The sequence below is a fragment of the Siphateles boraxobius genome, unplaced genomic scaffold, assembly GCF_051911475.1.
Source record: "Siphateles boraxobius isolate OS27281-9 unplaced genomic scaffold, OSU_SipBor_1 56, whole genome shotgun sequence".
NCBI classification, from domain to species: domain Eukaryota; kingdom Metazoa; phylum Chordata; class Actinopteri; order Cypriniformes; family Leuciscidae; genus Siphateles; species Siphateles boraxobius.
The window spans coordinates 7,338,753-7,366,303 of record NW_027509182.1 but is presented as its reverse complement, the minus strand read 5'-3'; the positions used below and the strand labels follow the sequence as shown (position 1 = coordinate 7,366,303).

General features: G+C 37.5%; 1 protein-coding gene across 1 annotated transcript; it reads right to left on the bottom strand.

Annotated features, from left to right (window-relative positions):
- Positions 1–24: 24 nt before the first annotated feature.
- bckdk (branched chain ketoacid dehydrogenase kinase) lies at positions 25–26,413 on the bottom strand. The gene is made up of 11 exons (XM_077206564.1): positions 25,947–26,413; positions 24,274–24,342; positions 24,058–24,168; positions 20,400–20,447; positions 19,074–19,193; positions 18,819–18,917; positions 17,543–17,616; positions 14,885–15,013; positions 5,090–5,179; positions 2,816–2,971; positions 25–1,478 (listed from the first exon to the last, which is right to left on the bottom strand). The coding sequence occupies exons 1-11, from the start codon at positions 26,199–26,201 to the stop codon at positions 1,334–1,336; spliced, it is 1,296 nt and encodes a 431-aa protein (XP_077062679.1). The 5' UTR covers positions 26,202–26,413; the 3' UTR covers positions 25–1,333.
- Positions 26,414–27,551: the final 1,138 nt, after the last annotated feature.

Genomic DNA, 27,551 nt, shown 5'->3' with positions numbered 1-27,551 from the left:
CTGAGAAAAGGAAAAAGACAAATGTTCTCATCCATAATTTTATAATGCCCAAAAACTATGTGTATTTGGCATCTATGAAATGCAAACTCAACATCAAAAGGAAAAGAAAAAAATCAATAAAATGATTTCATCCTAGATATCATTCTGGGTGCATCATGCCACAATTTGGCTTTTTATATAAACAAGGAATATGTTAATATGTGCATGTTATTTTCATTCTTAATCACCCAAAACCTACTGTACATTATTCATTACACTAAATCATCATAGGTATGTCCATGTTTTTAAAGTCAAAGTTAATACTTTTCAAATTCCACCAGTAGAGGGCAAACATGGGCAACAAATCTGAAGCACTTGAGAACAGATGAGCAGAATACACACAGGCTCCTTTTCTTGCAAGTCATTTCAAAAAGGACAGAAAAGAAACCACAGGCACAACATTACAAGACAAAATATGTTACGGATTACTTTTACTATGTGAACTAAACCGTTAGATTAGCATTTCAATTTGGGGACAATTTCGAATCCATTCTGGTAAACAAAATCTCAGTCTCAAACATGTTGCCATTCTTTTAGAACATGAACTTAACAAAACCCATCAAGAGACCACACGTGCAACTAGGCAGAATGTAAAAGCATCCATTCAAATATGAACATCTCTATAAACACTGTTTGCTGGAGAGATTGACAAGATAAAAACAAAAACCAATATATTTTGCGCTACGCTAACCCTAAAAGACATTTTTTGCAAACCATTTCAAGCATGAAATCTACAACAAACTCCAAAGCTCATGTGGTCAATATGAAATGTCAAAACTGAACATCAGACTGGTGTGAAGAAAGACTAACAACATTTTTGAGTCTTTTTCGTAAGGCAGTTGACCTCTAGTCAGAGTTCATAGAAGATTACTAACAGCCTTGCTGAGGTTTTGCGTTCACCGCTGGAGTGCACACTGCGCCTTTAAAGAGTTCAAGCAATTCACTCATGTTTCTGAAGGAAACCAGGATATGGCTGTCTGGAGAGCATCTTCTGCAAGAGTCTGAAATGTAAGGACTCATCCCACGTTGGACAGTAACATGCTGGATTTTATTCATGAAATCGCTTAGCAATCTTAAGGCTGAACGTTTTTTTTTAAATCACAGTGAACGACAAACAAAATGCAATGTGAATCCTGAGCATGAAACCCATAATCTGTTAAAAAAGTGATGCAAATTGTGATGCAGTGAATGAGGACGGGTAACACGAGCGAAAGGCTAACTGTTGAACGTCCTGGATACCCCTAATATCTCTAACATGGCGACTGACCACAAGCTCTATGAATAGACCATGACATCAAACTCTGAAGCTTTCTCCTTTGCCATCAATGTGCCGGAGGCGAAGGTAGACGTCTGTGCCGATGCCCTGCATCGACTGGATGGCCAAAGAACCTCCTAAGTATTCGGCGTACGCTCGGGATGTGGGCAGGCCAAAGCCAAACCTGGAAGAGAAAACGAGCGGCATTATTGAGATGTTCTTCGGTTACCTCAAATAAACCTTAAACGTAGCTTAATTACCGAACAACACTAAACAGGAAAACAAACTCTTTTTATTAGACAAGACTACCAGTTGGGCTGGGCGGAATGAGGATATAAGTCCTAACATTGATATGAAGCGCCTATCAATACTAACTTTGCTATATATTTATACACAATGGAAATATAACCACGTAACAGGTAAAGAAGTGGATGTGCATGAGTCGCAATAAGTCGTTCTCAACAAGACGTGCAGACTGACACACCTGAGCGCTCTCCTGAACTCTGACGTGAGTTCCCGAGAGCGCCACGACGCTTGCGCGAGAACTGAGATGATGACGCTCACGATAAATTGATGGGAAAGTGTGGAAGGTAAGCTATTCATTTTGCGGCATTGTTGCGCAATTGGAACCATTTTAAACACTACATCGAGACCCATCTGCGTCATCTCCTCAGTTCTCGCGCAAGCGTCGTGGCGCTCTCGTGAACTCGCGTCAAGAGGCCCACACAGGAGAAAATAAATAGTTGAATAAAGTTGTTATTTTTGCAAACAAAAAGTATTCTCGTCGCTTGATAAACTCAAGGTTGAGTCACTGTAGTCACTTGGACTATTTTAACGATGTTTTTACTAACTTTTCTGGGCCGGCAGAATGAAATTACATAGAAACCTATGGAGGAGTGATCCAGCTCTCAGATTTCATCAAAAATATCTTAATTCGTGTTCCGAAGATGAACTAAAGTCTTACGGGGTTGGAACAACATGAGGGTGAGTAAATACTGACAGAATTTGCATGTCTGTGTGAACTAACGCTTCAAGTAGTGCTGCGAAGTTAACTAAGTGTGACACTTTAGAAAATCGATGTTTGTGAATCGATGCAAATCGGTTGTTCCCGCACCCCTACTATATTGTGATATATATTATCGTGAAATAAAATCTCATATCATGTAATATGATTTTGATCATATCGCCCACACCTAACAGTTGTGATCTGTTCTTCAGAGGGCAGTGTGACACTATACTCAAAAGACTTACAGATCCAGAAAGAACTGGCTGAATCTGGATCATGTGCAGACCTCATTAGCTATTACTCTCGTCTTGCAAGAATGCAAGGAATCTTGCAAAGTCAGCTGCCGCATGTGGACAAGATGTAAATATTTACAAGCGAAGAGGTGAAAAGCATTTTGCAGATGCAAAAGAGAAACATGATCCCAAACAGCACATCAATAATTGACTAAATCAAACAAAGCAGCAACACTTTAAAGCAGCTTGTTTTGGTACAGATTTAGATGCATCTGCTCTTACCCATGCATGGGTCCGGACTGGGGGCCGCTGTTGGTCATGCTGTCGAAAAGGTTGCTCATGCGAGGATCCTGTGTGCTCTGTTCAGCTGTGCTGAAGTGGTAATCCATCACCTTATCCAGAATGTTGTGAGGAATGCCACCACCACGGTCGGAGATCCTGCAAAATCAGTTCAACATCACTTTGCTTTGTTTCCAGTTTCATTTGCTTGTGTAATGCATATACATCATTTGCAAAAATGGTTCCTAAAACAATTTGTATGAAAAAATATTTTATAACAAGTCTGAAAATCAGCCATCGGGAGTCAAACTAGTGGAGATGAACGGACTAATAGAGTTAACAACTCGAACATCACAGCTTTCTGAATCAAAATGAGCTTGAAATGATCTGAGCGAGCTGTTCTAGTGGTTCTAGTAAATGCATATTTATTTTTTGCCTTTTTTGAGACAGGAAGTAGAGAGAACTGCCAGGATGCGAAGTGAAAGAGAAAGAGAATCAGGATTGGTAATCGAGTCGGGACTTGACCGATTCATATCAGAGCGCTGCCCACAAGGCTATCAGCTACAACTATATTTGTTATATTTTTGAAGTAACAAAAAAAAGTTACACTTGATGAGACTAAGAATATTACCTCTATACTACCATTCGGAAGTATTTTTTGGGAGGGGGGAGATACCTGGTAGATACCCGGGCTAGGAAAACTGACATAACCCTTTATTCAAATATTATTAACAATTTGTTGAAGATTTGTATGCATATTGCATAGTTGAGCTTAGAGTCAAGTATTTTATTTATGATAATGCAATAAAACATGCCCAATTTTTGGCAAGGCTTTTAAACAAAGAAATTATGAACACATGCAAACAGAGAACCAACAAAATAATAATAACGGATTATTTTGTGGTCATTATGTTGTGGTCATGTATGCTGTTTACTGTGAGTTTTTTTTTCTTTTCTGTTTGTTCATTTTTTTGTCAAATAATTTTTTCAGATAAACCCCTTAACCAAGTTAAGAGTCTTGTTCTTTCCTCATTCCTCAATGCTCCCTTTTGGATCCTGCCAAAATCGTGTAGTCTGAACCCGGCATAAGGTAAATGATCATGTTTCATAAGCCTTTAACTTTCTAAACTGTGTACACATCAAATGGCGCATGGATTTACATTGGACCAAAAACAGAGGACTTTGCTTCCTCATTTCAGACGCCACTGAAACATAGTCAGTGCAAAGCATTGAGGTTCATGCTTTCAATAAGACAACGAGTTTATGGTAAAATAAACATTGTCCATGGGTAAATTTGCTCAGTGTCAATAGAGGTTTTAAGTGCACTGCTGAGTGTGCACAGTGGGATAATGGACATGGTTATAAAGGCAGCACTCCACATGATGAGGTCTCTACGCAAATATTTGATAACTAAATGCTTCACTATGGATGCTAATGTCTCAACAAATTATTCAGCATTTCCAGGAAAAAGCGTTAATTTCATTTTTCTGAGTTCAAAGCAGAACCACACCTAAAATCCTAAGTGTTAATGTATTAGGCCGTGTGTCCACCAAAGCGTTTTTTCACGCAGCTGGCGTATAATTCCAATTGTTTTCAATGGGAGCGCCGCGTTTTTTAAATGCCATGAGCGTAACGAGGCGCTGAGCGTGTATTTAACGCTGAAGCGCTCGGCGTTTTTTACAGGTCGCTGAGAGTTGAAAAATGTTCACCTTTGGGTAAAACGCAGCGCTCATCACTGCCACTTTTTACACAGCCGTGCAATCACAGTGGAGGAAGAGCGGGACAAAAACCACACCGACCAACTGTCACAACATTCTTTAAGTACAACAACGTCAACCAGCTGAGCTAACCGAACAAATTGGATGAAAAATAAATTTTTAGTATGAAACAAATTATCTACGAAATCAGTTACAAGTAAACTGTCCTGCGGATATTCTGTATCATAGCAACGAATCGTTTTCAGCTGGCTAAAAACGCATTGGTGGACACACGGCCTAGAGCTTCGTTCACACAGCCAACAATCAAGATTTCAGAACACCTAACTCAGATCTCTTTCCTTTTGAACTCCAAACAGCACAAAAACTCCTTTAAAAGGCTTTTTATATTTGATAAATCTTTTTAAATCAGATTCAAATTTGATTGGATGTTTTTGTGTGAATGGTCAGTTTGGAACATGTTTTTTGTTATTCAAAACTCATGTTTATGCAACCTCATACATTAATGTATACAGATTGTGTGACGTGGTTCAATGGCATTAGAATCGGTTTACAGACTCACCTTATGATAAAGTCAGTGTCATTGTTGGCAATTGTGACCCCCACATCAGGCACATTGTAAGGGGTGTCCAAGTGACTCTCCATGGTGGCCCTGAGGATCAAAAAGAAACCTTTCATGAGTAATCTCATTTAAACAATTGATTTGTTCTTGTGTTATAATCTGATAACTATGAAAGCTCTCTTTCAACCCCACAATAGTTGACCCTGAAACTGCTGCTGATGTACATCTACTGAAATGTAGATTGATGGACAGTGATATGAGGATGCAATCTTTCTTGTTGACCAATGATGCAATCATTCTTGTTGACCAATGAAAATGTCTGAGTAATGACAACTTGGATTTAAAGCCACTCAATGTGCTATTGAAATTGTTGTTAACTTATTCATAATCATCTATAGTAATACTCTACTACAGACCAGATCAGTATCTAAGATTACTTGCTCAACATTTAAATAGTCTGGTTCGTTGTTTGCTGTAGGCTAGTCCTGAATAGGGTTGAGTATCATTTGGGCTTTTTATGATACCGGTGCCAAATCTATACTTAAAAAAAAAAGATGGTAATTGACATTAAAGCTTAACATACCAGCTTTTTTATTGAAAAAAACAAAATAAAGAAAATCTTAAAATTTAATATATAAAAAGTTTAGAAGTATACTTAAATGGATATAAGTAAATACAAAACAACAAATTTAGATAAATTCACAATAAAACCTAAGCCACCTAACCCAACTATAATAATTTAACATTAAATAACAGTTACAGTACTAATAACAGCAAAGTAGACTGTATTCTTTGAATGCTACAAACTAGCTTTAAATTTCAGCAATTGTTTTGCAGAAATACGACCAGATTTGCCTTCTCTGGCAAAAATACGTCACCTCTCCTGAGTTAAATAATGGTCACCTTGTGCAGGACATGCAATAAGAACGCATCACCTTAAATGCCGTGACGCGAAACCCATCGTGGAAGAACGCCGCCATGTTTACAGCTGTGAGAATTGTATCTGTCAGATTTACAACATGTCAATTCATCCACTTCTCCCGAAATACATGAAAGTGACCGGTGAAATGTGAGAGGAATTGAGTAAGTTTTATAGTTACCTACACAATGCATGTACCCAAACATGTCATCAATTTAGAATTGAAAGGATTGTTGTTGCCGCTTCCATAGACATCAGTGTGTATTTTACAAACTATAAAAGTATTGTTTTGCTAGTACTTATGTGTATTTAAATGTCTGAAACCTAAAATAAACCTTATGTGGTTGAAAACACTGAATAGTTGTGATAAATGACAGCGCTGAACACATCCGTCTCTGGCTCAGCGCCAGCCAATGCACAGATTTGAATATATGTGACCAGTCACGGAAACTAGGGACACAAGTCGGTTCTGGGGCATTTTGAGTTATTCATAGATTCTGAGAGTGTAATATCCAAGCTTTCCAACGATGTGTAACATGTGGAAATCTGATAATATTTGGAGAAGTTGTGGGCATTTTAAAGTAGGCACTTTAAAAAGCTCAAAGAGGAGAAAACGAGCTAAAGATTGTGCAGTTCTCACCTGTCTCTGCTGCTGGGGGTGACAATAGGGCTCATTTACATCTCATTTAGATAAGCCATACCCCCTGTAAAGCTCCTCCATGTGCTTTACAGCTTTTTTTACACTTCGAATGAGTGCACTTCTGCCGCACTAGGCGAAAAACAATTGTGCTGCCCCTCTATTTGCAACGTACCAGCAACAACACACAAAGACCAATAATGCCATATAGCCTGCATATAACGCGAAACCAGCAACAACACATAAAGACCAATATGCCATATACATATAACGCAAAACCAGCAACAACACACAAAGACCAATATGCCATATAGCCTGCATATAACGCAAAACCAGCAACAACACACAAAGGCCAATATGCCATATACATACAGTATAACGCAAAACCAGCAACAACACACAAAGACCAATATGCCATATACATATAACGCAAAACCAACAACAACAAACAAAGACCAATAAGCCATAGGCCTACATATAGCGCAAATAGTACGCAACGCTCGTGTGCCCAAAATGTCAACAATATTAAAGTTTATGTAGGAGGCAAATGCCTGCTGGCATTTTTCTTTAAGCAGTCATTTCTGCAATTTTCCAAATAATCACATTTCACCTCCTCAAATTACTGTTGCAAATCTCTTTACACCACTTTCTTATGTGCGTATACACACACAAATGAAATGTCCGCAAGCACATTATATCATCAGCAGGTTCAGCATCTTAAATAACGACTAAAGAGCAAATGAAGCTTAACTTACATTTCAGAAACACGCACGGCAGGCCTTCATCGCAGCAGCAAAGGTCTTAACTGCATCCTCTATTTCGATTCTCCGTCACATATGAAACAGCCAGCCACCGCTGTCAGCGAGCCGAGCCGCCGTATTGAAGCACTGAGGGCGAGCGCGCTGCGCCCATACCTCCGGTTCAGTTTCCCGAGCCCACGAAGTGCGGCGAAAACATTTTCGGTGTAACTGCCAGACGGTTCATCTCGTCTGCGACAATCTTTGCGGCATCCATCTTCATTGAATTTTGATATCAGAGAGAGCTGGCCAGAGCACAGCATAATAAGTAGCCATGTGGTTGACTTGGAGGGCGGGGGCAAAAGCGCCGGGTTATTCAGTATGGAAATACACACAGACAATGACACGCCACGCCCCTACTGCATACTAGAATCTCCGAAAACAAGCCGATTTCAACCTCAAAATGTAAGCTTTTAAATATACCAATACTGCTATCTCAAACATGGAGAGGCTTCTTCGTGATTTCAATTAACAGATTCTCCAAAAAATTGAAAATCACCAATTTTGAAAAAAAACTCTTCTTTCTCATTTTGCTCGAAAGTTGTGCTGCCGACTTGTGTCCCTGGTTTCCGTGACGGGTCACATATTACTTGACGTTCGTTCTTGAAAGTCAAGAGATCAGAAGGTTCTAATCACATCGGTAAGAACGATTGTACCCGTCAAAGGGTTTACTAGCAATTACGTACTGTGATTATGCTTGCTATGTACTGTTCTGTACTGTTGTAAACCAACTGTGACTTGCCCTTCTGCCAGGAACATGCCGTTCTCTAATGACTGTCTGAAAAGGAGTCTGACCCAAGTGTAAAGATCCATGAGAACAAGATCAGAAACAGGTCTCTCGATTTGTAAAAAGAAGCACAAATCAAATGTACTGTACTGCACTGTAATGGAGGTCATTTGGTGAAAGCATAAAAGCAGAGTTACTAATATTTATTGTTAAAGAACAATATTAATACTTCCGTACAAAAAGAAAAAGTAAAAAACAGTAAAATTCCCAATTTTTGTTGTAGTCTTACAGAACTAGGCAATGAAATTCTCATTATTCCATTCAAATAGTCCATTCCACACTCAATCCTATTGTGTGAAAGTCAAGAGTTTAGTGGCTTTACATGCATGCTTGCACAGACAAGATTAATAAACCTTTTTTTTTGTTAGGTTTAAATCTTGTGGCCACTGCAATGTTTTCTCTGTACTAGACTTCTTTTGTAAGAGTTAAATGCAAACATTTTGTTTTTAATTTTAAAAGTGGAGGAACGAGTCAGACTTATTTTTCTTATTGTTTTAGACTTATCGTTCCAGAGGAACGAGTCAGACTTATTTTTCGCGGTAAACGACGAAATGTTCTTTTTGACATCTGTGACAACAACGTGAGGCTGTTTCGGATTTAAGGTTTCTACCCTCATTTGTTAAATTATAAAACAAAATTATAGCCGTAGACCTCCAGACCGCTCCGCATTGATAGTCATGCAGGTATAGAGATATATATGGTAAAATATAGAAGTTTAAATTGAAGATTTTTTGGATTATCATAGAAACCCTGTATCGTAACATTGAACTTGGACTGAACTTGGCCGGCAGCCAGTGTCAGCAACACCAGTAACAACAGATGAGTGACCTTATGCGAACGTTGCTAAGATTGCAAAATATTCACAGAGAGGGTGTGTGTGTGTGTGTTAGGATTGGTCCCATAACCGGAAATTCAGCTTTCAAGGTGTTGTTTGCACATGCAGACCTCAATACCAAAAAGATAGGGTGCTGTGGTTGGATTTAGTGCGTGGCTATATGGTTATTAGGGTGTCCTGAGTGGTTGCAAGGGCACTGTTACGTGGTAATTGTATACTATAACCAGTTATTCATTATTCAGCAGGTGAAAAAATGAGCAATGATTCTTGTCCAAGCAAGCTCAAATAATACAAGTTTAGAAGGTCTGAAAGGATAGTATTAGCAAAATAACCGACTAAATCAATAATTACCAATCAAGCCGCTTCAAAATGAGTTTAACACCACACTGCAAAAAAAGATTCTCTTACTTAGTATTTTTGTCTTGTTTCCAGTCCAAATATCTAAAAATTCTTAAATCAAGATGCATTTACTAGATGAGAAAAATGCCAAAATATAATAAATCAAAATTAAGAGTTGTTGCTTAAAAAAAGCTAAATTATCTGCTAATGGGGTAAGAATCAAATCGAAACACGATTATTTTTCTTATCCCATTGGCAGAAAATTTGGCTTGTTTAAGCAAAAACTTACTTTTGATTTCCCCGGAAAATATCGATGGCATTTTACTCATCTAGTAAATGCATCTTGATTTAAGAAATTTTTTGGACTAAAAAAAAAAAAAGTAAAAAAAAAAATCTCTAGGCACCTCACGATTCGATTACGATTCAGAGGCCTGCGATTCGATTCTAAAGCGATTATCGATTATCTGATTCTTTTTGTGTGTGTGTGTGTGTGTGTGAATATAATACTTTGCTTTAAAAGTACAAAGTAAAGACCCATAAAGAATTAACGTACAATATATTTTATTAACATTGCAAAGAACCAACAGGAAAATAAATGTGTGCCTGAACTAGCAGCATACTTGTAGTAAATTAATAATATAACAACAACAGGTGTTCTGACGATTCATGCTACCATCGCATGTGCAGACTCCTTTTTCTTCTGCTTACCACGCCCATAAATCTATGCATCCTTGCTGTGGAGACTTGTAGGAAATTTTGACAGGTCAAAGATGAATATTTGATGATAATTTTTACTTTACACACCGTTTTAAAAATAAAAACAGTACATTAATACTGTACTCTTAACATCGAATTTTATTATAATTTTATTTCATATAATAATATCATTTTTACTTCTTATATCAAATGTGATAATTGCTAGTTCATTTAAAATATCAGAATATGCTCCCCATACACTTACCCTGATTAAAATGAAATAACGATGTCATAATATTGTGAGATTTACACCATTATGGAAACAATAGAGAATGAATCAACATTATCTGTGATCGATTCGTGCATGGGTAGCATTTTTCGACAAGGAAGCAGAAATCGTCTAAACACCGGTACAGCCCAGAGCCATAGAGAGAAACGGCTCCGGTACAGCCGAGTGTTTTTCCTCCTCTGGGTGGAAACGTGTCATATGGCTTCTCATATTTGTCGTGATGCCGAAATATTTTAGTTTTATTCTACAAAGCTTACAACTAGCTTTTAACGAGGAGGGTGTTTGGATTTCGCGCTCAGCCATCGCGTCTCTGTTATGTGCACACGCCACAGACAGACGGTCTTGGCACTGCACTTCCACGCTTCAGAGTTCCGTCTTTTGCGTTCCGTCAATATTACGTCATTATAAATAGGCTACATATTTTTTTTTTTGGAAAAACGATTTGACATTTTTGAATCGATTCAGAATCGTCCACGTCCGCATCGCGATGCATCTAAGAATCGTTTTTTCCCCCACCCCTATAATTTATTATGCAAAACCTTTCAAATAACCTTAACATTCCTCATAATTTTTTTTTAGAATTATTATCCTAGTACAATCCTTAATTTGAAAGATTTATATGTACACAGTAGTGGCCAAAAGTGATGTCCAGTCTAGGAAAATTGACATCTTCACCGTTTTTTCAAATACTATTAAAAATGTGTTAAAGATTTGTAAAATTATGCAAAAACAAAAGAGAACCAAAAAAATATTATTAACTGATTATGTTGTGGTTAATGTATGCTGTTTCCTGTGAGTTTGTTTTGTTTTTGCATTTCTTTTTGCGCACTAAAATAAAACCTGTAGCTTGCTTTTTTTTGGCCAAATAATTTAGATATATCCCTTAACCAAGTTTAGCGTTTTGTCCTTCCTTCATATTTAAAACATCTAAATGTATTTAAAACATTTTCCTCATATTTAGACGATTTAATCAAACTTCCTGGGTCATAAAAAACAAATATCCCCTCTAGACATCAATTTTGGCCACTACTGTATATAATTAATTACCAGTCATGTCACTGCATAATCATAAATTATGATGAAATAAAGAAAGACAAATGTATTATGCAAAACCATTTAAGCAACCTTAACATTCTTATAATCCTTAAATGTCTCCTTAATAATAATAATAATAATAAAATATAAAATCTGTTATTATATACACATTATTTTGTTTTAGTTTTATCTTAACTTATAATATCTGGCACCATATTGTGAAAGATTTTTTTTTAAATATTTGCAGACAAGCATCGTATGATAAAGACTTGTATCACTTTAGTACTAGATTTCTCTTTTTTCATTTAAATGATCATTTCATAACTTCAGTGTGTTGGACAATTTGGTGGGTCTCAATGAGCCATGCCATAACTGCGCCAGATTGAACAGCAAACGCCCAACAATCCAGTACAACCAGGAAAAGTTTCAAATTCCAGGTTTCCTGCACAACATCCCTGAAATGTAAATGACTTGTTTTTCCTGGCGTTTCACCAAAGGCTATTGTGTTCACATAAGGTCACAACTCCTTCGTGCACTGCCAGACAGGCAAAATTGCTCACACATATATTTGGGTCATAGTTAATGCATCAACAGAATTCCCTGCATTATAGTAATAATGGTTCAATGTTGTTTATACGAGTGGCTGCTAAGACAACAACCACAACCACCCTTGCTACAGTCTAGGGGTGCACGATATTGAAAAAAATCTGATATTGCGATATCGATAATGAATATTGTGATATCGATATTAATTTTGATATTTTTAAACATGTAAAATTACGAAAGTTATGGGAAAACGCATCAAAATAGATTCGTAACAAATAAAACAAGTTTTCTTACAACACAAAGTTTTTCAACTTACACTCATATTGGACAGGTACAACATGAAAAAATAAATAATAACCATGTCTACAGAACAGGACATGTTTTACTGGTTGTACAGGATAAAATAAATAAATAAATAATAACCATGTCTATAGAACAGGACATGTTGTACTGGTTGTATGTAGGGCTGAAACGATTCTTCGAGTTACTCGAGTTACTCGATTACAAAAATTCCTCGAGGCAAAAACTCTGCCTCGAAGCCTCGTTAAATTCCTATGACGCGCAGTATACGCGCGGCGCAGGGATTTGATTGTTTCACACGGACCGTTTATTCACACGGACCTGTTCAGGAAGCATATATTTTGAATTTTGTTGGCGCGATGGCGGAGAATAAATATGTAAATAAACGGCAGAAATTGTCTAAAGTGTGGGATCATTACACACTTAATTCACTTAATACACTTAACTCGCTGAAACAAGGTAACGTAGTCTAAGCATATTGATGTTCGCTGATTTTAATCCCATACTGTATTTGTAGCGATGTCGTGATGCGGTTTGACTAGATATGATTTGATGACATTTTTAAGTAGTAAACGTAACTATCACGTTCAATTGCAAGAGAGTACACACACACACACACACCAGTCAGACCAATTGCAGCAATGCATCACATATTCCCTAAACTTTTATGTAGCCACGCAACAATAATTTCAGCATGCATTCACTGTACACACCGGGACGTGATGGAGGAAAAAATATTGTATTGCAGTCTTTGCGAGACCTTGTTGGTATTTCACGTCTGCCGAACAGTTACAAACAACAAAAAAATTAAGTCCCCAGCCTGTTGATTTTTAATAAAGATTCAGGGTACTCATTTTTCAGTTAAAACGCACGGAACAAAAAGTGCGTCAGCTTTTACTGCGTGTTCAACAACAAGTCACGTTACAGCTCTTCTTCAGCGTTAAACTACCAGAATACACAAATATGCTTAGATGCTTAGAGTGGTTATACCATAACATCTTAAAGGAGAAATTCACATATGAGATAGCTTTATAACTTGCATACTATATAACTTATAGTATAACTTATAACAGCTTTAACTGAAATGGACACAAGTTTAATATAACTATTCTGTTAATAAAACACACACACACAAAATATCCGATTACTCGATTAATCGATCGATTAAGTGCTAGATTAATCGATTACAAAAAGAATCGATAGCTGCAGCCCTAGTTGTATGTACACTACAGTATAAAAAACAATAAATAAAGAGCAAGTCTACAGAACATGTTTGAAACAATAAAAATAAATCTAAATAAAACAAGTAAAAAGAAAATGTCATGAGAAACAGGGCCCATCAACAACCGTGTAACCTTTAGAAGGCAATTTGCACTTTCCCCGGAAACTCACAGGTAGAGGTTTCGCCGTATGGGCTGTTTACACCTGGCCACTTCATGCGTTTTCTCAAATCTGAAAGCTATCTGATTGTGAAAAGACCAGGTGTAATTGTAAATGCCCTCCGAAACGCATTCGAGCCGGGTTTGAATCCGATCGCTCAAACCACTTCAGGAGGAGGTCTGGGCCGCATTCCAGACGAAACTGGACAAGTGTAAATGCATCTAGTTGTTGAAATAAACAGCACATAAGATGATTTTACTCCTTCCAAAAACGCTAAAAAATAAACGTGTGAGTGGGTGTTATAGGCTATATGTCATGTTATAGTCAGATATGACGACGCTACTTCAGCATCACCACAGCTGAGCATCTATTCACCAAGCCAACGTGCAAACTATACCAAATCAAAGTGAAAGTAGTCACAGACGCTTAACACACAATCATCATCATTAAGAGTAAAGAAACAAAATGATCTTACCAGGGCTGTTGTCGCTCTCTCTTATTGCGGTCTTTGATTTTGAAATTTTAGCTGATGATCAATAAAATGCAGCTCATAACTGTTGCTTTCGGTGACGTGAACTCCATTAAACCGGCATATAGCGCGGAAATTGAAGATCGGATTAAATCCGTTTCCAAAAACACATTTATGTGACCAGGTGTAAATTGAATCGTTTTGATAAATCAGATAGCTATCCGATCTGAGAAAACGCACGAAGTGGCCAGGTGGCCTGATGTTTATACTTATGCGATGGTGTGTGCGTCGAGCCGGCAAGTGTGTGTGTGTGTGGGGACTGTGTGGTAGAGCGATGGAGAAGTGAGAGAGTGACAGCGATTAGCTTTGGAGCGAGTAGCGACTCTAGCGTCATATTGAGTCTCCCCTATTCTTTCTGACCACTTTGTGAAAGTATGAAACGTTAACCCTCTCCTTGTTTTCATGTTGTTTATGGAGAAGGAGAACCAGGAACTACCAAGCGACGCGTATTTTTCGAGAGGTGCATGTCGGACGGGACACATCAAACAAAATATCAAATAATTATCGCGAGACTTTCGGTATAATATCGGGCAACGCGATAACGATATTGAGTTGATATATCGTGCACCCCTACTACAGTCCAAATAATACAATTGCATCAACAGCAAATATGACTGTCACACCAGGATTAGATAGTTAAGATAGCATAGTAGAACAAGAGGTGTGTCATGTGTCGTCGTCGACCTATATGTGACAGGAATGTTACCTCATGGCGTTCTTCAGCAGCTCAGGCAGGATGTAGTCCAGAGGCAGTGGGATGAAGGGAAAGCGGGCCGCCACATGGCCGTTGATGCGAACACGTGGAGAATTCCCATACTGATGCTCACAGAGCCGTCTGCAGGGAACAGAGGCATCGAGACATTTACACAACCAGTCAAGTTTGAACAGATCATCTTTCTCAGTCTTCTATCAGCCTGAGAGGTTGACTGTCAAAGGGGACCAATTATGCCCTATTTTTACAGTCCTGATTTTGCCAGAATGTTCCAAAAAAAAAAAAAAAAACATTGCAGCACCTCTCTTCCCAGTCTGTCAGTAACGCTTTTAGTTCCTGTCTCTATGAAAAAACGCACTGCGCTCTGATTGGTCGGATGGACCAGTGTGTTGTGATTTTGAGTGCGTTTCAGAAATGTCACACCCCTAAACGCAACCGCGAGTTTCAACATTACTAACGCGACTCAACCAGGCATTACCCTTTTTATTTTGCATACATGCCTTGGACGGAAATTATTAAAGTGTGGAATATTGTGACACGTTTCATTCGTTCCCAAAAGAAAACTCAACTTGCTGTTGACAGGTTTTAGATAGGAGATAAAACGGATATCTTCTGACAGGATCCGGCGTCGGATCTAATATTTCTGACCTGAAGACTCAATCTAACACTTATTAATTCTGTATTATCATTCAATCAAACAACAAATAAAATGTCAATTAGAATGTCAGTCTTGTAAAAAAAAAAAAAATCCCTAAAAAACAATTTCACACATTTCATCACAAGCTTTTTGATCAAAATGTTTTTAAAATTCATTAAAAAAAACGAATTCAGTTGTTTTTAAACATGATATTGTAAATAAATCAAAACAAAATAGCATACAGTTAAAACTAAGCACAGGCTACTGGTTCTGCCTCAACAGGTTATGCAAGTGCTGCTGTGGATATACTGAATGAATACCTGCCATTTCATGTAAAGCCATTTTAGAAATAACATTGACACTAATTAATGAGAGCGTCTCATTTATAGCCAGTAAATGCTGGTCTCGTTCTGGTCTTCGATCATCCCACTGTGGAGAGGAACAGGACGCAGCATCTGTTAATCATGAGCAGCCTGACCTTCACTCTTATAAGACTGCAACAACTAATTAATAATGAAAGTAGATAATTATTTCAGTTCAAAATCCTCTCTGAAGATCCCAATGCGCCTACTTATACTAGGCACTAAAATTATGTACTTTAAATTACTGTGTCTTTAACGGACAGCTCTGTTGCTTATTCATGTGCATCCTATCACCGTTTAAACTGCCCTGACCATCATCTCGTCACAGTTAAAATCCTCCACATTCAGGTTCATTTCATTTTTTACCATAACAGAAGGAAATGTAGTATAACATTGATCTGCCAGTCGTGGATCTTTCATGCAGAGACTCTCCTCATGTGTTTGCATAATGACCCATTTAAAAGTTAATGATCAAACGATTGATCATGAGTCAAAATCTATTTACTTCAAACATCTGCCATGTTTTTAGTGGTTTGTAACACTTTTTATTAGTGTTTGTAGTTCTAATCGAATCCTCATCTAATGTGCAATGGGTTATGGGAAATATTAGCCGTTAGAGTGTGCACAGATCTGCAATTCTAACCAGAAATGGACAACCATTCTGGTATAATTGTAATACTCATTTCAGCATACTACGATTTGGGGACACGCTAATTCTAATTTCAAATACTATTTAGGAGGGATAGTACGTGAATTGGGATAAAGCAATTGGTTGGAAAACAGCAGAGAAGTAAAATAATGGTAAGCTTTAGCAACTGCACTTTCCTCCAGGGTGCGATTATGAAACATGTGACCACATACTGTACGCAGCCTGCATTGTGACCCGATTCTTCTCAACAGATTTATAGGAGGAAAATATGCGAGGCAGGTTTAACTTGCTGGCGGGACGGGTGGGACATGACCCCAACAATTTACAAACATAAGACATCAGTGAGAAAGTTTTTGAGTTGTTTCATACAGCCATCCTCAGGAAATGCGCAGCAACATTATGAAAACGCAAGTTCTGGTTTCAGTTTTATTATGAAAACTTTGAACGTCAAGAGTTGAATGTCAACAATAAGGATTATTTCTGCTGGCTCAGTTTTACAATATCATACTGTATATCTACATGCACCAGAAAAAAACTTATTAAACTAAGCTTTCTATAAAAAAAAATATTGTAAATTGGTTTACTCTCATTTTCAACTTTGGAATAATAGCTTGAAATTATGCCTCTATAAATGTATAACCGTAGTAAAGTGTTAAAGAAGTCTTTACATGCACTGCAAATCATTCCTGGACTGTTGACACATTAAACTCATGTAGAAAAAGTAAATACACGTTTTGCTCCTACACAGCAAATGTTGGACAGTAGCTTGACAGCGACCTTTAACACTTATCTTGGTAAATCACAAATGAGATCTTGGCATTGACCCTGTTCTTGGGAAAACAGAGCACGCGCACACACACAAGCTGCTGTAAATGGAGCTGACTTCACTGATAACAGAACAAAAAGCTTTTCAATAACCTCTTAAAACAGTCCTCGAGTCTTAAGCACTCACATATGTAAACAGACGGCAGGATGGAAAACAGACGAACGGGCGACATACTCACCGAGCAAAGTCAACCCACTTCTCGATGATCTTTTTAGGTGACAGGCGGCGGCATATAATGCCAACAAAGTCAGCCTGAAATAGAGCAGAGAAAACAGAAAATTGTCAAGACACAAAATCATATAGTAAGCATCCATAATAGGGCTTGGTGACTATAAATAAACAGTGCTACAACACAGATGCTGTTTATACTGTAAATATCTAGTGTGATTTAAAAAAAAAAAAATCAGGCAGGAGCAGATGGGCACATATATGTTGTACTCAGCTTTGTTTATAACAGGAGCAATTTAGACAATTGAGCAAATTATGGCATGTCGTACACTATGCCTGATATCAATACAGTAAATAAAGCAACACCACAACTTATATCATTAATACAGAATTCTGCCAAGTACTATTTTATAATGGCTTCAAACTTACAATTGTATTATTTATTTATAAAGTATAGCTGTTGAGTCAAACTTAAAGGTGTGTTCGTGTCATGTTGGAATTACCGTAATTACGAGACCACATCCTCGCTGAACTGTAATTACAACTTGTAAACTCAGAATTTCATGATCTGCAGATTGATTTTACTGTTGACAAGTGTAGCCATAGAACACATAATTCAGAGTCCAAAGACATGAACAGCTCAGAGTAAAATGTCACGTCTTGTCATCTCATAATTACGACATGCCGTGAACGCAGCATAACAGCTCATGCAAAAATGTCTGTGAGTGTACATTTGTATATTTAGTGCATGTGGGTCATGCAAAAATATTGTTGGCCCACTTGGCTGCCTGTATGAGACACTTATGTCACTGGGCAAACGGTTGAAGACTGCATTGCTCTTACTGATAATATACTGTTCACAGCACATTTTAATTTGTCTAATGCAAACGACTTTAAGATCCATTACTAATTATCGGAAACATCCATAATACGTAGAGTAAAAACGTCTATCAAATTATCAACATCAACTGCAGGCTGTAGATCCTTTTCTTTAGCACCCTAACTCTGGAACAGTCTTCCTGTCCTTGATCGGGATTTAACTGTACTTACGCTGCTATATAAGAACTGAGCTGGACGATGACATCATATTTTGCAGAACTGCTTTAGGGATGAAATGAACTAATTTATTAATTTATGATCTTTACAACAGAACTGAATCAACAATGAACTGACTTCAGCTGAACAACAGCCGAAACGCATCATTTTCCGGTTAACAAAGGTGACTAGGACTTGACTTGAGTAAAAAACTTAAAATGAGGTGCCATAATTATAAGTAAGAGACGTACGTTCTCCTCATGCAGGGCAATGTGGTGTGTGGCCAACATGCGAATGCCCAGACGAGACGTCAACGTAGTGTCCAAGAAATTGCGAACCAGAGTCTCATCCTGAACAAACATTGTAAAAAAAAAAAAAAAAAAAGGTTAGCTGAGGTTCACTGATTATTACCAATATTATTGTATAATATGGACCAGGCAGAAAGATCCTACAGTAAGATTCTTCTGCTGAGGGTGAACAAAACACAAAGGTTTTGGAAATCTTACCAAAATGTGTTTACGACATTCCCTGAATCCTTCAGCTAACATGGTGACAACATCTTTGTGATCATCAAGAAGCTGTTTTACAAGTTTGCTATAGCGAGCCTCAGTCTCCTGGTCTTTAATCTGAAGATAAAAACATTGGTGGAAATGTTAGCAAAATAATATTAATGGTATTTATTTCCAAATATAATAGACAATTTACAGCCATTAGGGCTAAATAAACCCTGAGAGTGGAGACCTGTCTCAACTAATATTCCACTTATGTGGCTTCAAACCAAACTAATAAACTGATCCAGTTACTCTAGAGGAAAATGCTTGCACACATTTTAATGATTTTTTTTCTCATGATCTTTTTATCTAAAATTTGTACTTAAATGCTTTGAAAGCACTTCAACAAATTTCCTTACAAAAAATGATTAAAATGTTTTATTAATTGAGTTTTTGAAATGGATGGTTTGGATAATGAATTTCAGAGAATAGAGAGCTCCTTCAATATACCGTTTACAAAGATGCCACAAATTAACACAACAGTTCAAAATTTTGTATTTTGGATGACTTAATTTTGACTCAATGTACAAGCCACTGAAATAACTTGAGTAATCCCTTCAGTTTTCCATTTAGCAGATATTGTGCATTGACCATAAACTTGCATTTGACATTCATGAGTCAGCATTCTACATATTCAGTGAGTCAGTCAACGAAGACTAATGTTTCACTGGTGAGAGGCGATACCCACACCCACACCCACCCACACACCCACCCACACACACACACACACACACACACACACACACACACACACACACACACACACACACACACACACACACACACACACACACACACACACACACACACACACACACACACACACACACACACACACACACACACACACACACACACACACACACACACACACACACACACACACACACACACACACAAAAGCTGAATCAGTACACTAAACTCACAGGGTTCTCAGGTTACAGAATTAATTATAGAAATGTGCAAGTTGGTCAACGGTTGACTAAAGGCCTCATTATGCTTCTGCGTCAACTCCACGGCGTAGCTACGCCGTCGCTCCTACGGCGTCGTGGCCGTTTTATGGTTCTCCGTCAGGTTGAGTTGCATCGCGGTGCATCTGACCAATCACAGCCCTTGTGGTCTGCGTCGCCTCGACGCGTAGTTACTATTTTTTGGAGGTGCACGTTGAGCTACGGCGGAGGCGTTCGTGGCTACGCAGAGGGGTCTGCGGGGGTACGCCGTCGATTCGACGCAGAAGCATAAAACAGGCTTAAGCTTTGTAAGAGGTCAACTTGAACTTACAGCTGGGAAGTCGCTCAGCATGTGGTAGGCCCTGATATAAAGCTCATGCTGTGGAGAGAGAGAGAGAGAGAGAGAGAGAGAGAGAGAGAGAGAGAGAGAGAATGGATGAGTACAAAATATGGATAACAAATGTGCTTTGGTCTTTCCTGGAGCTGGTGTTCACAGAGGCCTTTGTGCTTCATCCTTCCCTGAACCCCATTCCTGGCCCCTCACAAACCCTTCATGAGCACATGGCTTACATTCTTCTATGAATTCGAGGAACAAATTTCAAAAAGACGACAGGAGGAGTGATTGTAAACACATAAACGTGCCAAAGGTTCTGAATGATCTTAATGGAGAAGTAGGGGGGTGTAACAATACCCTCATGTTACGATTGGATAAATATTACAATACTGAACTCACAACACGATATTATTGCGATACTCCAAGACATATGATCAAAAGTTGATTAAAATGCTGAATTTTATTTTACATTTTAGGGCGTAAATGAATAGGCTTGGACTTGGTGCTGGTAACGCAATGCACAGGACAGTGGTGACACCAGAACAAAATTAAAAATTCTGAATCTGAAAATACAGAATTATTTCAGACGAATATGCTTGCACTCATTCACTGATTATATACATTTAAAACACCGGTAATGCTGGCCACTTTTTACTGGTAACATAAGACATTTGGCATTATCAGGACCCACAAATATTCCCCCATTGCATTATTAAACATCATATTAGTTAATAATGGTAGTTTAATGTAGCACTGACACTAAAACTTCCTACAATATATCCATGAAACATACTGTTGCATTTTTGTGTTGCGATATATGGTGACTTTGAAACTAAAAAACATTTTTTTCTAATTTTCATTGTTTAACGATGTACAAGTTCAACTAATTCAAAATATTAAATAAACAACAATTCAAAATATTAATAAGAACTATAACTGTATCTCAATGATAACAAAATAACACTATTCCAGTCTTCAGTGTCACATGATTCACTCATGTTTCTTTTGACCAACTGCTGAATAAAAGGATTGATTTCTTTTTCTTTTTTTATATTACTGATCCCAAACTTTTGAATGGTAGTGCGAGTTAATAATACTTCTACAGGGAAAATACTGATTAATAAACAGCAGTATTTAAGTTTAAAGATTGCTGATTTAAATGTTCTGAACATCTCTGGACTGAACTGGTGAGTTCTAGGGTTGGGTATCGAGAACCGGTTCCATTTTAGAAAATTTGTGATACCTGAAAATCGTAAAACACTTGATCGCTTCTTTGTTTGTCTTCATCATATCTTTGTTAAGTTGTATTTATTTGTGCAAATGCTAATTTGTTCATTTTTTAATTGAGTGTTTACTTTATTTAATAATGCTTGAATTTTATATTAGTTAGGCTAGTTGTATTTTTAAACCATAGAGAAAAGTTCCTTGTGTAAGTGTTCTTTAGCCTGTTGATTTTTGTTCGTGGTATTCAGCTACAATGAAATGCTTTGCAATAAGACTTTGAATAAATGTGAATGATATCAAAGGTTTCTTTTTTTTAACCTTCTTTGAATCCAAATTAGGAATTGATAAGCAGAATCAGAATTATTAAAATTCAAACGATACTCAAACCTAGTGAGTTTATCTCCCTCAAAGAAAACAAAACAAGCTATAGACGAGACTCCCTTTAGGCAGATGTGGGTAAAAGTTCACAGGAGGAGGACCACTCGCAGAAGGAAGTAAACAAGGAGGAGAAAGGGGAGGGACATGTATCCTCTTTCGGCTTATTACTTGCCGATTGTCTTTATGTTTTGTTTGTAACTGGACCATGAAAATGAGGATAGACTGTGATGGTCCTTTTTGTTATTATGTTTTTGTATTGAAGAGAGGAACAGCTCACAGACCAGGACATCGTATCATAGCATATAGTGGTGTCCAAAAGTCCACACTGAAATCTAATCTAAACCTGAAAATATTCTGATTCTGAAATTAATGATTCTGGATTTTAAAAAAAAACAAAAAAACTTGTGGAGTTTGTGCAGCTTGAGTTCTGCTGTCATTAAAGCAATATTAATAATATTGTAATAAATATCATAATTCAATTAGAAAAAGGGAAAACAGAAGCCTTTTCACTAGCGGTAGTGGCCCCAACTCTAGTCAGAATGTTGGAATAATACAATGAACAAATAAAACACGATTTTATTTGGAGTTTGTACTATAAAAAGAGCATGAGAGTGTCTAACCATTCAGTCAGTCAGCCCAGTTTACAGTCAACATAAAGAACAGAATTACAGAAGTAAAGCACATGATGACATGACTTCAAAATAACATGGTTTCAGAACGTTATCAAATACCAGTCAACAGAAAATTATTTAGTGAAAGAGTGCTGAAAGATACACTAACATTCAAAACATTTTTTTTTTTGCTATTGGAAAGAAATCTTCACCAAGGCTGCATTTATTTGATCAAAAATTTGATAAATATTATAACAATTTACAATAACTGTTTTCTGTTGTAATACATTTTAAAATGTCATTTATTTCTGTGATGTTCTTCATTTTTTGGGGAAACCGTGATTCTTTTTAGAGGTCGATTTTATGTATATATATATAAATTAAAAAACAGTACTGAACCATGAAAATTTACTGTAATTTTTAAATATAAATATATGAATTATACCTTGATCATTCATGTTAGTTCCTAGTGCATTAACTAATGTAAAGAGATACAACTTTAAAATGTACATGTATTAGTAAATGTTGAAATTAACAAATTAATCCTTTTATTAACCTTAGTTAATTTTACAAATGGACTCTTATTGTAAAGGCTTACCATTTCATATAAATCTAAAATGTCAGGCTTAAAGACGGGCATCTTTAAATATCTACACAAAGGGCCATAGCATTGAAATTAGACAAATGTATATTATATGTATACTCTCACTTTATTTGCTTCTAATTGGAAGACTTGATTATCTAATCAAAATAACAAAATATGTATTAGTGACAAAAATAAACTAACTGAAATCGGACACGTTTCTGATTTGTTAATATGTTTCTTGGTAATATGGTTATCGTGCTGATTAATCGGCAAAACCGATCAATCGGTTGACCTAATTCTTTTTAACATCCAAATTTGTCAAAGAACAGCATTTATTTGAAACAGAAATATCTAGCAACATTTTAAATGCCTTCACTGTCACTTTTGATCAATTTAATGCATCCTTGCATAAATAAAAGTAGTAAATTATTTAAAAATCTTGCTGAGATCAAACTTTTGAAAGGTAGGGTAAGTTAATTTTTCTGAGGAAAGTTACATGGTCTGCTGGATTGCACAATGTGACCTCACCCGACTTATCAATGCACGAAATAAACCCCCTGCATGTATCGGTAAAGCACTTTCCATCCATCCCAAATCAATACACACTGTTTGAGGGACTCAAGCAGACAGCAAGGCGTCACTGCAGAACATTGAATTGAACATGGTCAGTTCAGTTCTCGGTCTTAACACTGTGCCAGAGTTAACCGACCCCAGCTCCTCATCACCTTACATGCCCTCTGAGAGTATCAAGGGTCGAGCTTCTCCAACAAACCAACTTGTAAGAGAGACGGTAACTCTACCCATCACAACAGAATGAATGATAACAGAGAAAAACTAGAGACGTAGGGGAACTCACCACTTGGAGAATGGTTGGGTTGCAGCCGATAATGAAGGGCAGGCTGCGGAAGCCCTTAATGCGATGTGCGATACGGACAGGCAGCTCTTTGTGCAGATACTTGGCACTGCTCTGCATTGAATCAAATGACACACAGAATGAAAATTACTTTGTAGAAGACCAGCACCAATGCGGGTTGGGATAAATGTAGGAGAGTGGACAGGAGTGTGTAATTACCAGGACATGTTGTCCATCAGGAGACTTCCCTACATACAGCATTGTGGCTGGTGTCAGTCTGACAGAAGGCTGGAAAAAGAACATTGCTGTTAAAAATAGCATTTACTTTAAATATAACTGTGCTTGATTTAATGATGTACGTGGCTGCGTACTCTCATGAATAACTGATGCATTTCTTTCAGACATGATCATTTAGTCTAAATCCATTTAATTTTATAGGATATGATGACTAAGGGGCTGTTTACACAACACCGTTTTCAACTAAAAATGGAAAACTTTGAGCGTTTTGGCCACTCATTTACACAACAACAGCATTTTGAGGGCCTGAAAATGCAAGTTTTTGAAAGCTGGACGTCGGCGGTAGTACCACCCCATTGTTTACAAGCGTGGAGAAAGAGGATAGTTCAAATTTTATTGTATGTTGAATGATATGTTTTTGTTTTTGTGTCAGTTTATTGTTTAAAATGGTCCTATCGTGTGCATATCCTGGATGTTTAAAACATGTTTCATGCTCCCTCCAAACTATTCATTTAACAATTTGAGCCTGATGAATCTTGTCATTGTCATCTTTGAATGTGGCCATGATGAGTCTTCCTTTTCCTACATGGTCGTTTAATGCATTTAATGCTCCATGAGGGTGAATAAATTATGACAGAATCTCCATTTATGAGTAAACTATACAATTGTTTTTAAATTGATTAACTTGTGAAAATGTACATAATGAACCTGTTAGCACAAAAAGAGCAGTGGCAGAGCACAGTAATCACACTGGGTTTTGTTGAGTCACCAACGCAGTCCCAGTGAGATGCTCAAAGTAGGACAAGTTTACATAAGCATAACGTGCAAACCAGCACGACTTAGACCATGATGGACATTCAGACGCATGTTTTTTATAACATGCAATCAAGTGTAAGAACAAATACAATGCACTTGTCAAATGGATGTGGGTTTTTGAAGCCTTCTGCCCTTGGTGTGTGTCGACCTCATGGCTGTTTAACTGCTGACACCGAAGATGTTTCCCAGCTATCAAGACAGTCTAAGTTTGCGTATTATTGAACAACGGCAACGGGGGGAAAGTAAAACGTTTAAACATTGCAGAGCAAATAATGTTATTATTAAATCACCATTTTGCCCGGAAAACAAAATGTAGGTGAACACATTCTGGTTATTGTTAACTGACTTCACACATCCAATAATTCACATCGTCACTACCTGATAATTGTAAAAATGTCTCAGAAAGTTAAGTTTCACGCAATTATATATGTATTTAAATTATTATGTTCAATTATTTTGGGGATATGGCATTCCTTTTTATGGCTACTCGAAGCAGTGTAGGCTATGTGATAGAGATTATTAGCAGCTAAATAGCTAACTTAATTGGCATTTCACCGGATGACTACAGCAATCTCATATGTGGCAGTAGCAAATATTATCTTACCAATTTTACCACTGAAATGAAACATTTGAGGCTATAACGTCTCAAAAACTAGAAGCAGAGCACGTTAACGTTAGTTGAGGCTCTCGGACAATTTGATGACATCACGAGTAACCGTCAAAAGTGGGTTCATTAGGCTATCCAAAACATGGATGTAGACCAAAGCGTATCGACCTCCATTATCGAGGGATTAAAGAGACGAGAGTTGATGCAAAAGCATCGGGAAATGGTGACTGACCTTCTCGGCAGATGCGTCGATGGCAGACTGGTTATAAAAAGACGTAACGGTTTTGGACCGCTCCCGAGCCAGCTCAGAGTAACTGGACATGGACGATGTAGATCGAAATCTTTTGTCGATGCAGTGTAACGTTACTCCGGTCGACTGCGGAGCGGAGGCTTTGGCTGACGGGGATAGAAAGAGCCTGGTCACGCTGATCCTGGAGCCGCCGCTGCCCAACAGCTCCATGGCTTGGCCTGTCACGCGTCCGCGCATTTTCCCACTCTTAATAACCCAAATAACAAACAAAAAACAACCCCTTGTCTGTAAGTTAAAACCGTTCTACCTCGCCATCCAAAAAGCTAGAGTATTTGTGCACAAAGGCTGCATGTCTCTAGTACGATCACATCACTTGATGTGAAAATGCCGTGTCTTGAGGTGTCTATGTGAAGATACTTGTCATCAGCCAATCAGCGATCAGAGGAGGCGGGGCTTTTGGGTCATCACGACCTCAGTAGCAACTGGAAGCCAATGAGTCACGGAGCAGGAAGGACAATGAGACAGACAGTGCAGGCCACTTCCTTGGATTACACCACATATAGATTCGCAGATTATTTAATCAGAATTTGATTGTGTAATACGCTTTGAAGAGAAAGCGACATTTATAAAGCAAGATTACTTTATGTATATTTAAGTTTATTTTTAAATGACCAACACCCAAAAAGCAGAGTGGGGTAAATTGTGTCATGTTTTCCTTAAAGAGATAGTTCAACCCCCAATAAAAGCAATTTCTTCTTTTACTTACTCCAATGGTGATCTAAACTGTGCTGGTTTATTTCTTCTGTGGAACGCTCATCTCAATCACAACTTACTTTTATTGTATGGATTGCAATGTATCCGAGATGCAGTGATGAATGAGATGGAGATGAAAGTGACAGGATGTCAGTCTCTCTGTCATTCTGTTTAACATCTCCTTTTGTGTTAGCAAATAAATCATACAGCATAAACATTATGGTGAGTCATTTTTGGGGGTGAATCATAACTTTTAGTTGAAGCAAGAAGAAATAAGAAAGAAATATAGGCCTAAAATCAATATTCCAAACTGAACTTAAAAGAAGACATCTATACAACAGGACCATAATAGCACTTCTAATAAAATAAATAAATAAAAAAGTAGAGAAAATAACAATTTGCCTCACATACTGTTAAGGGCTGAGGTGAATCACTAGGGAATAAGTGAAGTAAAAAAAACAATAAAACCTACTAATGCAGATCTAATCCCAATCCAAAATCTATTTTTGCTTTTGTTTACATTTCAGTAAACCAGTTAAAGAGATACTCCACCCAAAAAAGGAATGGTGAGCTCTAGAACTTCTGAGAAACCTCTGCCCAAACCAAAATATTCATCCACAGGAAAAGATAGACCTCTATATAAACTTGCAACAAATATTATATAAAAAAATGTCAGAGTGTCTGGACTATTTTAAGTTGGAAAGTGAGTTGGAAATAAAACATTTAGCCTATGGTTTGAGCAGGCAGACAGGCTACAGTATGTAATGATTGTACTAAGAGGGCAGAGGCACCTTCCCAAACTCAACAGCACCCCACATTTTTCTAATGTACATC